The sequence below is a fragment of the Pelobates fuscus genome, chromosome 10, assembly GCF_036172605.1.
Source record: "Pelobates fuscus isolate aPelFus1 chromosome 10, aPelFus1.pri, whole genome shotgun sequence".
Lineage (NCBI taxonomy): Eukaryota > Metazoa > Chordata > Amphibia > Anura > Pelobatidae > Pelobates > Pelobates fuscus.
This window is the reverse complement of record NC_086326.1, coordinates 128,296,418-128,313,827: the sequence shown is the minus strand read 5'-3', so window position 1 is coordinate 128,313,827 and position 17,410 is coordinate 128,296,418. Positions and strand designations below refer to the sequence as shown.

The 17,410-nt window shown below is 39.5% G+C and overlaps 1 protein-coding gene across 1 annotated transcript in view; it reads right to left on the bottom strand.

Annotated features, from left to right (window-relative positions):
* Positions 1-5,422: 5,422 nt before the first annotated feature.
* Positions 5,423-17,410, bottom strand: part of CHAT (choline O-acetyltransferase) — a 93,255-nt gene continuing 81,267 nt past the window's right edge. The window contains exons 14-15 of the mRNA XM_063434645.1: positions 10,567-10,704; positions 5,423-6,327 (exon numbers count right to left, since the gene is read on the bottom strand). Of these exons, the coding sequence (XP_063290715.1) occupies positions 6,064-6,327; positions 10,567-10,704 (402 nt within the window). The 3' untranslated portion in view covers positions 5,423-6,063. The remainder of the gene's footprint in view (positions 6,328-10,566; positions 10,705-17,410) is intronic.

Below are 17,410 nucleotides of genomic sequence, written 5' to 3'. Positions count from 1 at the left end.
CCTCCCCAATGTAAGACAAGTTCTTATGATCCGTTAAAATAGTAACAGGGTGTAATGTCCCTTCTAGTAAATGTCTCCACTCCTTTAAAGCCTTAATGACCGCTAACAGTTCCCTATCACCGATGTCATATCTGCTTTCAGGACCAGATAATTTCTTAGAGAAGAACCCACAAGGGTGTAACGGTTTGTCCACCCCTAACCTTTGAGACAGAACAGCGCCAACTCCCGTCTCAGAGGCATCGACCTCGAGTAAGAACGGCAGAGTCGTATCAGGATGGACTAGAATGGGAGCAGAAGCAAGTTTGTGTAGTACCTTTCTGACTTGTCTATGGTGAGTCTCAATCTCCCTAGAGTGTATCAGTATGTCGTCCAGGTAGACAATAACACAATCATGTTGAAACTCCCTAAGTACCTCATTAATCAAATCCTGAAATACTGCAGGAGCATTGCAAAGTCCAAATGGCATAACTGTGTATTCATAGTGGCCATACCGAGTATTGAACGCCGTCATCCACTCGTGTCCATGCTGGATTCTCACCAAATTATATGCCCCTCTGAGATCTAATTTGGTGAAGATTTTGGAGCCCTTAAGACGATCAAACAACTCGGTAATCAATGGAATAGGATAGGCATTTCTGATAGTTATTTTATTCAAACCTCGGTAATCAATACAAGGCCTCAGCGTGCCATCCTTCTTTTTAACGAAAAAAAAACCAGCCCCGGCAGGAGAAGAAGACCTCCTAATGAATCCTTTTTCTAAATTCTCACGAATATATTCCTCTAGAACAGAGTTCTCCTGAACAGATAAAGGATATACATTACCCCTCGGGGGCATAGTACCAGGTAGAAGCTTAATTTTACAATCAAATTACCTGTGTGGAGGTAATGAATCGGCATTCTTCTTGTCGAATACTGCCTTTAAGTCTTGGTACAGGGACGGTATCTGTCTCTCTGTGGACTGAGTAGAACTACCTGGTGTGTTAATATTAGCCAATGGAGAAACCTTGCGTAAACACCTCTCCTGGCAGCTCTGACCCCACGAGAGTATCTCCCCTAATTCCCAATCGATAATAGGGTTATGTCTCTTCAACCATGGATACCCCAGAACTATGGGAACAGAAGGGGACGAAATGAGCATAAGAGATAAATTTTCCACGTGTAGGATCCCAACATTTAAGTTAATGGGTATGGTCTCGCGAAAGATAACGGGGTCCAGTAATGGTCTACCATCTATGGCCTCAACGGCCAAGGGTGTCTCCCTTAACTGGGATGGGATATTGTGTTTAGTGGCAAAGGCTTGGTCGATAAAATTCTCAGCAGCTCCGGAATCTATCAAAGCCATAGCCTCTATTACTTCCCTCTCCCAAGTTAAGGAAACTGGTAGCAGAAGCCTGTGATCTTTATAATTAGGAGTAGACACTACCCTCCTTGATCCAACCCAATTTGTGGCCCCGTCACCCCAGTCACAGATTCCAACCAGTTGTGAGGCATGCAACAATCAGCTTTGAGCACCAAACCACATCTGTCTCTCATCCTTTAAGACTCTCTCTGCTCTCTATGTAGACAGGGGAGACACAGACTGCAGTAAGGTGCACTAGGTCATGCTACACAAATGTGTCCATGTGGAAAGATCTCCAGCTCCATGCCATGATTTTCATTTGCCTAGATGGCCCAATGGAAAGTCCAGATCTGACTTTAAGCCTTAATGTCTCCTTAACCCCTTAAGGACCAAACTTCTGGAATAAAAGGGAATCATGACGTGTCAGACACGTCATGTGTCCTTAAGGGGTTAAAGGGAAACTATGATCTATTATATTTTAATATCTTTTTTTGCAATTTGCAAAACACTTGACATCATCTTTCTAAATTCATGCTTAGTCTTTTCCTTTTCTTACACCTGTTTTCCACACTCACATCACATCTTGTAAATTTTAACTTGATATTCCACTCACCCACCGATTTCCATCTTTCTCTCCCCAATCTAGCAGAAACTGGATTGGTCTTCACAAATTTATGGTTGATCTCCAATTTCATCTCTTGTCCACCTCAACCCTCTCCAGTCCCACCCTGGCTATCCTTTTGTACTATTCTACCCTCACCGCTGCCACGGACAAGTTTTTCTTACTCAAAATCTATTCCTCCAGACGGTCACATTTACACATTTGTATACTAAGTTAACCCACTACCTGTGAAGATGCTTCCATTCAGTTAGAAGTCTCACACTATGTCAGACTTCATACACTACACATTTATGTTACCTTCCTAAAGCACAACCCTCTTTCTTGCTAAGCAAGTTTATTTTTCTTTCCTCATTTGCAATATTCTTAATTTGGCAATCAGTTTTTCACATGCCTTGTGCACATCCTCGATGCACATCTTCAATTCAGTTCTCTATCTCCGTTGGTCATCACTTTCTTCTTATAATATAATATATATTTCTTCATGCTGGATGGCTCGCCAGATGTTAATATACATCTATATTCTAATTCTTTGGTGTGACAGTTACAAACATCGATATGCATGAGACTTACATTTTCTTCAGGTTTATTCTTAGTTACTGATATATAATAAAACAACAAAGGATGTTACAGAATAATGGATGTTCAACAGAAGATGTTGTGTTTTCTGGAATATGGCTGTTCTGTTCAGGGAGTCCTGAAATTGATCCCACATGGAACAGAGATTGTCAAGGTGCGTATCCAAAGCTAGTAATCCCTTGTTGGATAAGCCACCAGGAATGACACTAGGTTTGACACCACAGGCAACTAGAAAGGGACTATGTCCAGATGACACATGTTGAGTGGAGTTCCTAGGAAATTCGACATAGGTAAGTAAGCCAGACCAGTTAGCCTGATGAACAGAGGAGAAACAGAGCAAATATTGTTCCAGAGATTGGTTGGCTTGTTCTACGGCTCCTTTGGTTTGAGGATGGTAAACTGAAGAAAAGAAACGTTGTATGCTTAAATCAAAATCTGGATATAAACTGAGTATCCCTATCTAATACGATCTCAAGAGGCATTCCATGTAACCTGAATATTTCCCTAGCATAGATTTTGGCCAGTTGTTCTGCAGAGGGCATTTTCATGAGAGGCATTCAATGGACAATATTTGAAAATCTAACAGAAACAAGAATCCCTGCACACAGGTTCCACCTGCAAATTCCAGCCCTCTGTCATGGAGGTGCTCCGTGACAAAGGTGGACAACGCTGAATCCACTAGACTACCCATAGAAGCGGAAGGACACAGGCAACACTCCAGGATCAATAAGGTAAGTTTATTTCTGGAAACACCACCTCATAAAGTGCAATGTTTCGGCTCAAAAGAGCCTTAATATTTGAAAATCTATCTACCACTATGAGTATCACTGAATTGCCTTTGAAGGATGGAAGATCGACTATAAAATTAATGGACAGATAAGTTCAAGGTTTAGTGGGTATGGACAAAATAGACCAGCAGGTTTTTGGTGGGAAGTAGATCAGTAGGTATTTTTGAAGTTCTCTTAGACTGAGTGCATACTGTGCATGCATGAATACTGTCATAAACATCTTTCTTTAGGCATGGCTACCAAAAGGACTGATATAGTACATTTTTTCTTTTTTTCTATCTTTGTCAGAAACAGAACGTTGGTCAGGGGATCTAGTAACAGGTGCCTGAACTTTATAGGACTTGATGCGGTCAGAGTGGTGTGTGCAGCTGCAATGATACATACAAGAGGAACAATTTGTATGACTTTTTTCTTTACCATGTCTAAAGGTTCATATGGCCAAGATAGGGCATCATCTTTGGAATTGTGATAACCGGGTCTGTAGGTGACAGTGTAACTAAAACGTTATAGGAACAGGGACCAGCAAGCTTCTCTAGAGGATACATTTTTTACTTCAGCAATGTAAGATATGTTTTTATAGCTAGTTATGACCAAGACAGTGTCTCCATTGTTTAAAAAGCAACACAATAGCTACAAGTTCCTTTCTGATCCCCTTCCGAATTCCATGCAGAACTAACTTGACCTGGCGAACCAAATGTTCTCTTCAATGCAGATAAGAAATTGGCATTGTTCTAAACCAGGCTTTCTCAGCCTATTTCATTCATAGAATCATGGGAGTTGTAGTTCAGCAACATCTGGAGGGCCGGAGTTTGAGGAAGCCTGTTCTAAACCATAGGGGTTTCTCGGAAACCCAGATTGCCAGATAGGGTTGACCCAAGCAAGTGCTTTCTCAGTTAGATGTTTCATCAAGAACCCTATTTTAGCTCTGCGAGGTAAGAACGAGGGTCCATCTTAAAACTGCTTCATTAAGATAATGTTAATTTGGTGACTATAGTGTCCCTTTATGCCCGGCTAAATCAAAGGACCAGTAATACGCATCTATCCATTCTCTATTTCTACCTTAGTTGGACGTGACCTAAGATCTGCCTGTTGGATCTGGTAGTATTTTGACCATAACATTGTTGTTTGTTTTCCTTAAGGAAAAAAACAAAAACAAAGAATTGTCTAATTTGAAGACCATCTATGTCTCCATCTTTGACCCAGTATGATAAAGAAAATAAGATTTAGTTTTGAATCTAAAATATGCTCATAGAACAGAAGAACATACATTCACAAGATTTTTGTAGAGAAAGATTTGCATACTGTACAAATTTGTAACACCGATGATTTAAAGTCATACTGCTTAAGGCATTTAAATTAAGAATAATGCATAATTAGATTTAGAAAATTCACTTACAATCCATATTTGGCCTTCTGCTGTAATATGTAAGATCTAATCTCATTGTACTTGCACAAGCTTTGCCTCTTTGGGTTCCTTGTAATTTAATTTAAGAGAAAAGGTTTTTGTTGGCATAGCTTATTATAAAATAATTGCTGCATGTCTGGGTAATGAGGAACTTTAGCAATGTTAATCAAGTAATACGTACATACACACAACACACAAGTTGTCTCATTTAGTTCAGTATTATTTTGCTCAGAATAATTAACTTTATACATGGATTTAATGGAAAAATAATCATATGATATTTTACAATCTAGGTACTGACACAATCTTACAGTCATCTGAAAATGCGGAAATTTATTGCTGACACCCAGAAAAAGCACAAGAAAAAAAAACCTGGTGTGTTACTAACAAAAATAAAAATACCAAGTAAAATGTAGAAAGATGTCATATATGTGATTTCTGCTCTCTGCTGTTTTTTGATTTTGGTATTAATATTTTGGTAACATTTGTCACAATAAATAATAATTCCTAATAATTGCAAAAATTTATATTACTATGTAAAAGGTAAAATATATGGTGAATTCGTACATTTTGTAAATGTTAAATTGTGAATATGTAAGATATAATTTTAGAGGAAATTTTGGAAAATATTATCAAAAAATGGAAGATAACTAAACTAAATATCAAAATAAATTTAGGCCAAAATAGCAAAATAAATACATTGGGAGATTTTTTTTTTCCATTTTAGGTATTGTAAATGTAAAATTCATAATTAACTTTGCATTTACAATAAATCCCATTTATTGGCTAACAACCCTGGTGGCAGATCCCATGAAATAGACCTCAAACAATGGCAGACAGAAATGTTCCTGAATTTCATTGGGTTGGCACATACATACCCAGAGTAGGAATTAGGTTAAAGAATTTAGGCAAATGTATGTAGCTAGGGCATTGGATGACATGATGGACCAATTGATTCTGATCGGCTTTAAATCATAATATGGAAATCTAATCGCCTGACATAAATGCATCAATCCATTAAACGGGTACTTCATAACGAGCTTGAAAAAATACATTAAATGTCATACATTTGAGGGAAAAATTCCAAACCAAAAAAGTCTGTTATGATCTCATACCTATTAATACAAACTCTCATTTAATAAGGTTTTCCCATAAGGTTTTATAATCTCATCTACCACATTTCCCCTATAGATATCTCTTTTAAATATTTATTTTGCATCAGATACATTTTGTTTTGTAAAATATAAATTACTAACAGTCACAAAAATATGGTATTTATGGAAAATAAATAATTCAATTATTTCTTTTTGTGTTTTTAGTCATTTGTAATGGACTATGACTTATGCCCATTTTGTGATTTAGTTTTTTTCTCCTTTATTGGTGTTTCAGGCTTAGTGTTGTATTTGGCGCACAGATCCCCCATGGCAATTAGACTTTCTTCTACGGCTTTGGCAAACATTGTGGAAGATGTTTCTTTGCATTCTCGGAAGCTCGAGATACAGAACAGAATATGTTCAGGCTGTGGGTTATAGCATGAACCGTAGCCATTTGGGACCACCGGCCCATAGCAACAAAACATTTCCATAGTAGTAGGAACCTGAAAATGAAAGAAAACATTGTTAGCTTGCCTTCTCGACTCTAAAGAACTGTGCAGAAAATACTCATACCTAATGTCTTTTCAGTAATTTGGTTGCCTGTTTATGATCCAAGTTCAAGCCCAAAATGTAGAACTGAAGTCTACAATTATTTTATCTATACTAGAGTCTATACTATATTCTGATCCTGTGTACTCTTTTTAATACCTGATAGCATTCTTCGTACCTTTCTATTGACAGACTGACCATATGAAAAGCTATAATCTCCCTTATTCTTTGTCATACAGGAAAAAAAACAAAAAAAACATAAAATAAACATGCATATCATCACCGTGCTTGTTTTCCTACACAAATTCATTATATTTTATATTTTATATTTTATTCAAACGCTGCCATCATTTAACTCATCAACCATCATGTCTAAATTCTGCCACGAAAATCTGTCTGATTCTATCATCTTACAAATATTGTGTGTCGTCGGCAGAAATTCACAAGAAAATGAAAAGGCTACAGGGAGAAATTGAGACATTGTCTTCATGCCATTCCAGGTCACTGATAAATACACTAAAAAGAATGGGAAAATGGATAGGATGGGAAATGGATACAACATGTCCTTGAGGTGTTCCATTCCAAAATGTTGGTCATCAATACAGCCAATGCTCCAGTTTAAATATAGGCTTTTGTAAGGCTGCACACTTTTAATAACTTGCATACATTCAAGTGCACATATTGATCACAGCTTGTTTCTGTAGTGACCTCTGTCTTCTGCGTTAGACTATTGATACCATTCTCCCTGATAACTACTTGCTTGGTTAAGTGAAGGCCTATATCCCATGGTGGCTTCCAATGGGATTTATTAAAGAGGGATGAATGTGTGCCGTTAGTGCCGAGCATCACCAGATTACTCTTACCTGCTCTTACTTTAGATCATCATGTTACATCAAGTAGAAACATAGAATGTGAGGGTACATTTGGCCCATCTAGTTTGCCCAATTTTCTAAATACTTTCATTAGTCCCTGGCCTTATCTTATGGCTAGGATAGCCTTATGCCTATCCCACGCATGCTTAAACTCCTTCACTGAGTTAACCTCTACCACTTCTGCTGGGAGGCTATTCCATGCATCCCATACCCTCTCAGTAAAGTAATACTTCCTGATATTATTTTTAAACCTCTGGCCCTCTAATTTAAGACTATGTCCTCTTGTTGTGGTAGGTTTTCTTCTTTTAAATATAGTCTCCTCCTTTACTGTTGTCATGCCCTTTATGTATTTAAAGTAGCGCACGCTGCTTTGGTAAACCTCTATAGCACTAATTCAATATTTTTTTTTTATTCTCAAATGTTTTTAAGGGATTAAAGAGCCAAGGTGAAAAGACGTACCCCTTGTAAAGGCAACATATGCTAAATAAACTTCAGCGGGTTTTTTTCCCACTTGCATTTACTATTTTGCTCAACCTAAGCTCATTTTTTTTATATTTGAACTTTACTGGTCTTTTCTTACTTTATACTATTTATGCTGTATCTTTTGTATGTACACCGTTGCTTTTCTAACTTGACTAATAAATAAATGTACATGTTTTTATGTATTTTTCAAATGTTGTACTAATGCTTGTCCTTCACTACACTATGGACACTATAGGTTAAACAATAATAGGAGCCTCATTCTATTCAGCGTGACGTCTAGAACAATGATATCACTTTTGCACAACATTCTCATGTTTTGGTTCAGACAGCTTTGTACAGAAACCCATTTGGGTAATTCACTGCACATGTCTAATGGAATTGATTGCTTTTCTTGATGAACCATCTTTGTGGTTTTTAACAATGTTCTAAGCAATTTCAAAAGCTGGAAAGGCTGTAGGATGGGGACATCTTTTAACTCTAAAGTATAAAGTGCATTTAACTCTCAAAATAGTTCTGTGATCACTTATGTTTATTAGGGTGCCAAATGCAATAACAAATCAAACAGTTTTAAAAGGTTATAGTTGTTGTGAATTTTCATTAGCAAACTATAACCGATAGGCAGCAAATAGTTAAAATAAACAAGCTGATTAACCCTGGAACTCCATGTAAATTGAAAGACAGAAACTCTTGTGTCTCACCTCTCTGGCACTTCATGCACAAGGTAGAGTGTCACAAGAAGTAATTAGGGGACTCTCTACAAGCTATGAGTAGCAGGGAACCTTACCTCTGAATTGGGTAAATATTATAGTCACCAAAACAACTTTAGCTTAGTGAAGCAGTTTGGTGTATAGATCATGTCCCTGCAGTCTCACTGCTCAATTATCTGCCATTTAGGAGTTAAATCACTTTGTTTATAATCCCTAGTCACACCTCCCTGCATGTGACTTGCACAGCCTTCCTGAACAGTTCCTGTAAAGAGTTATCTAAAGTTTATCCTTCCTTTATTGCAAGTTTTGTTTAATTAAGATTTTCTTATCCCCTGCTATGTTAATAGCTTGCTAGACCCTGCAAGAGCCTCCTGTATGTGATTAATTTTCAATTTACAGAGAAAGAGATACAATTGTTTAAGGTAAATTACATCTGATTGAAAGTGAAACCAGTTTTTTTTTTCATGCAGGCTCTGTCAATCATAGCCAGGGGAGGTGTGGCTAGGGCTGCATAAACAGAAACAAAGTGATTTAAATTCCTAAATGGCAGTGAATTGAGCAGTAAAACCTGAGAAGCATGATCTACACTAAAACTGCTTCATTAAGCTAAAGTTGTTTAGGTCACTATAGTGTCCCTTTAAATTGGAAAGGTGATTGGTGATGTTATTGTCACCATTAAAATGAGGCAAAACAGAAGAGAGAAACCATGCGACGGACAATCCATCATGGTGTCCTCACCCCATCGAGGACAATAGCACCATTACTCTTAGTTAGTAAGGGATACTTACTAGTTAGTAAGGGATTAGTTAGTAAGGGATACTTGGGATAAGCACACTACTATTTAAAGACTACTACGTCAAGAAAAAGAAAAGATATCTCTCAATCCAAGGGGTTTTTAAATTGAGGTAATCACATGGTTGATACCCACTTGTTTTTTTTTTCTACAGTTTCCCAATCACCAAAAATGATGTTGGAGATGGGGAGTCTGGTTACATAAGTTAATGCTTGAGTCCAAAAAATATAAAACAATGGTCAAAACAAAGGAGTTAAAGGAGTTAAAGACAGCAAGGCAGCTTACACATTTCCATTCAAATACTGCCAGTGGGAGATATAAAGCGGTCAAATGCCACTCTTTCACAAAATTTACTTTGTCCTTAAACACAGTAATTCACTAAAGTGTGAATTGGCAGGAATTCAAAGAGAATTTAAAATTATACGCCAAAATAGTCAAACTGTAAACATAATGAACCTGGTGAAATTTTCCATCTTAGGAATTATTACCTAAAATTTGCAATTCCCTTTTTATCTCCAATTTAGTTACAAATGAGAGAATGACCCTATGAATTGTTGTTTTGGACCCTTGCAGTGAGTGAGTGCATCAGTCAAGAGAAGTGATGTGAGCTAATTTACTATGTAGCTTGTTGCGATATGTTTAAAAATAACATGCAAAATGTAGGCCAGAAATAGTAGAGTTGAACAAAGTATAAGGTGGCTTATTTTAGACATTTTAAATTAAAGTGAATTGAAATTTGAATTGCAAAACCGAGACTAAAAATTCCAATCTACGACTTTAGCTGTGTAGGAGATTTTCTTCTATACCAGCTGTTTTTGCCTAAATGTTAACATATGGATTATTGACACCTCTTAATACAGAGTTCAGGGAATAAAACCCCTTAGGTGATTCGGGATGTCTTTGTATTACTTGGCTATTTAGGCCATTTTATTAAAGACAGTTATCAATACAGTTATTTTACTGAAAAAAAAAAAAGAAATATGATGTGTGAGCAAATTCGTTTTTTTTCTCCCAACTTTTCCAAGCTATGGTCCTACCATCAACAGCCCATGCGTGTTTTAATCAATTTAAAAAACAGTGTCATATGTTACTGTGTATTTCAAATAATTTCTCAAGTCGTGGTCCTAATTTTAAAATCTTGTTATGATTTTTCGGTTTCCAGATATATTTAGTATGAAAATTCATATATATGTTTGGTGATCACCACTTTCTCTACTCAAATACAAACAAAGCATGATATTTGTCACATTTCTTTCTGTTACCTTTGTGAATAGCAATGTTAACAAGTAAGGACAGGTTGTTTGGACAGAAGGGGAAGATAAACAGCTACACACTCACCTGACTGGTTGAGAGAATGAACCGATTGCTGGCCAAATACATTTCATCAGTAAAGAGCTCAGGCAATTCCTTGCAATGTTCTCGTGCTAACTCCCTCAGTGCCAGTAAATGGTTGTCTATTGCCATCCCAGTAATGGCCTAAGGAAAATTGAAAAAAAAAAAGAAAGAAGTTAAAATGAATGTAAATAAATTGTATTTGATGTGCAGTGCAACAGTCTATCTTGTTCCCTAATGTGGAGGTAAATTTTCCAAACACCACTAAAACATTTTCTAAGTGTAAATGTAGAAATGACATCAGAGAGCCTTAAAGGGACACTCCAAGCACCAGAACCACAACCGTTTTTGAAGTGATTTTATATCTAGGAAGCTTTCAATGCTTTCAGGTGAATCGGTAGAGCATAAACTGAACTCCATATATCCTGGAGCATTGCTTCTGCATTGTGCCAGCCAAGTACTTATTTAGCTCACATTAGTTAATTCCCTTGCAGGATCTGTAGTGGTTATGGTGATGCGAGTGTCTGTGCAACGTCATATAATATCTTGTGTTGTTCGTTTTTAACCATTGCTTTAAATTGAGAATGTAGAGCATGAGCAACATTAATAATTTTTTCCTCGTTACTGCAAAGTTCAATATTGGAGTTTTTCTTGCATTTACAGCTAATTTTACTATTGATTGGTTAGCTAAATATGTCATTAATGTAATGGGGTGTTTTTTTAAGCTGGTTCATGGAAATACCATTTTAATTGCAATGCACCTTCAAGTAACTCAAGGTACAAAAATGTAACAATTGGATTTTTTTTATTTTTTACTATATTTGATATTTTGGATCTATAATTTCTAGTAATTTATGTGTGTATATCTTCCTTATGCTATGCTATTGTTTATTGACTCCTATATTAGAGCTTATATTGGTGAATAAATATAGTAAATTCAACATGTAGAATATATTTTGTATAATTGAAAAGGTAAGTAAAGTATAGCTAATTGCCTGCATAGGTTAGATAGATATGCGATATCAAAACATTTGGAAGTTTACTTGGAAAAATGTACTTAAATAAAGACTATAAGCTCTACTAACAAAATAAAGCTTTGGGGGTACTGACCGCCATACCATTTGGAGTTTTTGCCGATATTCACTAAGCATTCTATTGGTTTCCTTGGTAATTGGGTCTCGGCAAGGCTGCCATTTTGGTGGGAAGGGGGTACCGGCAATACCCTGTTCAGGGGCTCGCATGGGGCAAAATATCTACATCTCCACTAAACCGTATCGCATAGGCTAGGGGTATCATAATGGACGCTGTATCAGATGGGGCCCTCACAGGAGACAGCAGTGGAGGATGGAATATCACTTCATCCCTGGCCTTAATAGAGTATATTTGTGTTGTAATGTGTATCTTTACACAGTACTCTGATGCTGAGCACTGTGTGCTGGGTACACTGGATTGCTAGCTGTCCTGCTGTAAAATGTGTGCAGCACAGCAAATGGTTTACTAAGGTTCTGGCCACACTAGACAGCCTTTGAAGTAGAGCTGTCTGAAAGAATTAAGAAAGGGTAGAGGCAGGGGTAACTGTGTGTTTTGTTGACAGCGTGCATGTAAATATGTGGCTGTGTGCATATGTGAGTGTGTTTGCCTGTGTGTACATGACTGTTTGATAGTGTGTTGGTTTGTGCAACTGGGCCTGTGTGTGTCGGACAGTGTGTATGTGTGTGTGACTGGTTGTGTTTGTCTGACTGCATTTACGTGCCTGACTGTGTGTCTATATGTCAGTGTGTGTGCATCTGTGTTTGTATCTGACAATTTGTGTTTCTGACATAGAGCATCTATGTGTATGTGCCTGCCAGTATGCACTATGTGTATGTGTGTCCAGCAGTGTGTATCTGTCTGTATTCTGGAAGAGTGTGACAGTGTGTGTGTGTGCGTGTGTGTATCTAGGTGGGCTGGTCAGCCAATTTATTTTAAGGGGCGTCAGGATTTCAGATGACACCTTTGGGGCTCAGCTTCAGAATATCACCCCATCTGTTTCCCATAAACAACCTCAGACTGTAACATTATTTTTTAGTATCATTTATATATTTATCAAGCAACAGACATAACAATGACAGGATTTGAGCGGACAGCAGTTTTAAATTGATGCTCTCATTTTTTTAAGTAAATCAGCAGCTGATTAATAGATGCTTAAAGAAAAACTCAATATATCTTCCACTGGAGGGTACAGCATAAGTCTCTAGAGCATAGTGTACATCGATCTATTACAAAAATGTTTTTATGACAATCAGGACAGAAATATGAGTCAATAATATATTGTAAGAGAAATGGGAACAAGCACCAAACGTGCATCCTGCTGACTTTGATTTCCATCCAAACTCATCAAGGGAAATTGCCTTAACAAATGAAATGAAATGTCGTGCCATGGTGTAACATTTACAGTTTTCATAACACTGACATTCTGCAACATTTATCAATGACATGTCTGATGGGAAACCGAGACTGGCTAATGTAATAAACTATAGATCAGCTCATCATATCTGAGAAAATTGTTTAGAATACAATCTCAAGAGCAGCAGATTTATGTCAGGAAAATCCTCTTGCAAATCCTAACAAATAACAGAGCACTGGAGAATTTGGTTGAAAACATGAAAGATTCTTTACATCACACATTTTGTTTGGTACAAACTGTTGCCTTTTTCTAGTGTGATATGCAATAGATATAGAATAGAATATGCAACAATAAATGTAGTCTCAAATAATGTAAGATTTATGAAATGTCTTACTAGATTCATTAATAAAGCAGATGTCTGGAATGCAAAGTGAATTTTACATTTTAGGCTTGAATAGTAACTCTGAAAAGTAGTTTACCCAACTATGGTTGGCTTAAATAAACAACAACGGTGTAGTGTGCAAAAAGCACTTAAAGCGGCACTGTCATGCCGAACTTACCTTTCCTCAATCTCTTCCTCTTCTCCCCCTCTCTCGGGATCTGTTATTCTTTTCTTCCTGTCTTCTTTAGTTTTCTTTAAAATCATAAGACAAAGTAGGGACTCTGTCTTATGGAGGATTCCTCCGCTTGACCAGCTCTGACCAGCGGAGGAGCAAAGTGTGCTTCATTTCCGCTGGTCAGACCAATTTTCCCATGATCCCTAGCTTTCCTCCCAGTTCCCACAATGCTTCCTGTCAGTATTGCCGAATGTCCTGTCACTTAGACAGAACGCCGGCAAAACTGCCGAATTGCATCCTAACAGAATGAGCACTGTTTCTCCATTGGTGTTCGGATGCAATTCGGTACATTGTTCGGATCGGAATTTCATTCAAATGAATGAAACTCCGATCCTATTCATTGCTGTGGCTGCATCTTGCAGCCGCTTAGTAGATAACTCCCTAATTCCCACGGTATCAGGGAGCTATCTACTAAAAGGCTGAAAGACCTAAATTGGTCTTTCAGCCAAATTTACTAACACCAAGTAAAAATGACTTGGTATTAGTAAATAATATGCCCATACTCGCTATACCGCGAGTAGGGGCATGTCTAGTAAGCAACTGTAAAAAAAAATAAAAAATATTGCCCCCCACCCCTAAACGATGGGTGGGGGCCGTAAAGTAAAATAAGGGAGACCTATTGTCTCCCCCCCGGCCCCCACCCCTGAGCGGTGGGTGGGGGCCATAATGGTAATAAAGGGGGGGACCTACTGTCCTCCCCCCCGGCCCCCACCCCTGGGCGGCGGGTGGGGGCCATAATAGTAGTAGGGGGGGGACCTACTGTCCTCCCCCCCCGGCCCCCACCCCTGGGCGGCGGGTGGGGGCCATAATGGTAATAAAGGGGGCGGGACCTACTGTCCTCCCCCCCGGCCCCCACCCCTGGGCGGCGGGTGGGGGCCATAATAGTAGTAGGGGGGACCTACTGTCCTCCCCCCGGCCCCCACCCCTGGCCGGCGGGTGGGGGCCATAATGGTAATAAGAGGGGGGGGACCTACTGTCCTCCCCCCCCCCCGGCCCCCACCCCTGGGCGGCGGGTGGGGGCCATAATAGTAGTAGGGGGGGGGGACCTACTGTCCTCCCCCCCCCCCGGCCCCCACCCCTGGGCGGCGGGTGGGGGCCATAATAGTAGTAGGGGGGGCCCTACTGGCCTCCCCCCCGGCCCCCACCCCTGGCCGGCGGGTGGGGACCATAATGGTAATAAGAGGGGGGGGACCTACTGTCCTCCCCCCCCCGGCCCCCACCCCTGGGCGGCGGGTGGGGGCCATCATAGTAATAAGGGGGGGGGAGACCTACTGCCCCCCCCCGCCCCCCGGCACTAAGTAAATTCCCCCCCCATCAAGGTGACTAGGGGTGCCCAAGCCCCTAGTCACCCACCCCCCACCCAAATAAAAAATGCCCCTACCTACCCCCCTTACCCTAAAAAATAGTGAGGGGGGAATAAAATTGCTAACCTGTAAAGTAAAATTAAACTTACCATTCGATGTCTTCTTTTTTCTAAAATCTTCATTTTTCAGCCCCAAAAAAGGCCAAATAAAAAACCATCATAGCCGTCGAACTAAAAATAAAATAAAAAACCCGAGCGCCAAAAAAAAAAACCTGACGAAAAAGAAAAAACCCGAGCGCACAAAAAAATAATCCATCTTCACCCATGGAGGGCTCCGCGCAGACTGAGCTCCGCAGGGCGGGGCAAGGCTTATAAAGCCTTGCCCCGCCCTGCAATTAGCCTAAGAACACTCTGATTGGTGGGTTTAAGCCAATCAGAGTGCTCTTTGTCATTTTACAAGCGTGGGAAAGTTCTTTGGAATTTTCCCACGCTTGTAAAATGACACAGAGCACTGTGATTGGATGGCTTGAAATCCATCCAATCACAGTGCTCTGTGTCATTTTACAAGCGTGGGAAAGTTCTTTGGAATTTTCCCACGCTTGTAAAATGACACAGAGCACTGTGATTGGATGGCTTGAAATCCATCCAATCACAGTGCTCTGTGTCATTTTACAAGCGTGGGAAAGTTATTTGGAATTTTCCCACGCTTGTAAAATGACACAGAGCACTGTGATTGGATGGCTTGAAATCCATCCAATCACAGTGCTCTGTGTCATTTTACAAGCGTGAGAAAGTTCTTTGGAATTTTCCCACGCTTGTAAAATGACACAGAGCACTGTGATTGGATGGCTTGAAATCCATCCAATCACAGTGCTCTGTGTCATTTTACAAGCGTGGGAAAGTTCTTTGGAATTTTCCCACGCTTGTAAAATGACACAGAGCACTGTGATTGGATGGATTTCAAGCCATCCAATCACAGTGCTCTGTGTCATTTTACAAGCGTCCCTGAGCCACAGGCTGCTCACTGTTTAGTGGACATGCCCCTACTCGTGATATAGCGAGTAGGGGCATTGGGGAGATTTTAATCTCCCTTGTGCTATTATGGGGGTCATATTGACCCCCATAGAGTGAGGAGGGGACCTGGGGGGCTTATGAAGTGGTGGGGAGCACTGCTCCCTGCCGCTTCTGTCTTTACATATTACAAGGAGGGAGCTGCACGCCGGTAGCTCCCTCCTTGTAATAAACCGAACAAACAAACGAACACTGATACTCAGTGTTAGTTTGTTCGTCTGATTTTTTCTATTCATTCATTCGTCTGTCTGATGAATGAATGAATAGGTGAAATTCCCGTTCGCATGTCCAGATGTTTCACTGGGCATGTGCGGGAATCTCACAGTCTGTGTAGTGTGGGTAGATGACGTGTCCCACAGGGACTTCACCTACCCACACAAAGATGGCGGCGCCCTGAATATAGATCGGGGCAGAAAATAAAGAATAAAAAATAGGTAATGTGGGGGGCATAGGGGTATTTGGGGGTGACTAGGGGGTCGATTGGATGTAGTTGAGGCGGGAGGGAGGTTAAAAAAAAAAACGGAATTCGGCATGACAGTGCCGCTTTAAATACTTAGACACAATTTAGCAGTGTCCCTCCATAGGTGACACCAGCTTTACATACCTAGAGCCAGGACCTACTTGGCTCTTATACAGGTGAGCACGTCCAGCTTGTTTGTTTATTTTGGAGTGGTTTAAATATCTGCACTATTACTGACTTTTTTCTTCTCCCTTTTGAGTGTGGTGTTTCATAAGAAGAAAGATGTGTTGCTACCTGCAAAGGCAAACCTGTGTGAATATTGAGCTTTATTGTTACCAGGCTTTGCTTCATGTGAGTGCTCCTAGTTATTTGAGCTACACCTCACTTGTGGACATTGTACCATCTGCACTAGATTTTGCCTATTTTTTTTTATTTTTTTTTTGCATGTGCTGCTCTCCTGCCCATGTATCACTGTTATTAAAGGGTAAGGTACTCCATTTAGCGCTCCACTTTTCATAGGTGTTTTTCACTTATATGTGCATTGTAGTTGTCTTATAGTTGGCTATTTTCACAAGTTTATCCTGAAGTCTGACATTCATTTTAAATTCCTGACAATGCACACTTTAGTGACTAGCTCCCAAAGTATCAAATTCACAAAGAGGGATACTTTAATTTTAAGGGTATGAGGGGAGGCGGTGGGGTGTGGCCAGAGGCAGGATTGTTTAGGTGACTTCATAATGTGTGTTTACCGACAATAATTTAAGCAACTACAATTTCATTTAGAACAAGAACATTGTATCTGATCTACACAGACTGATTTCTAAACACATTGATTGTAGTTTAACCCCTTAAGGACCAAGCTTCTGGAATAAAAGGGAACCATGGCATGTCACACATGTCATGTGTCCTTAAGGGGTTAAATATGCAGTACTGGGTGTATCATTGCTGTGGAGTTCTGTTATACAATCAGACACACCAACAATATGGAGCTCCTAAAAAAAGAGAGACATTAG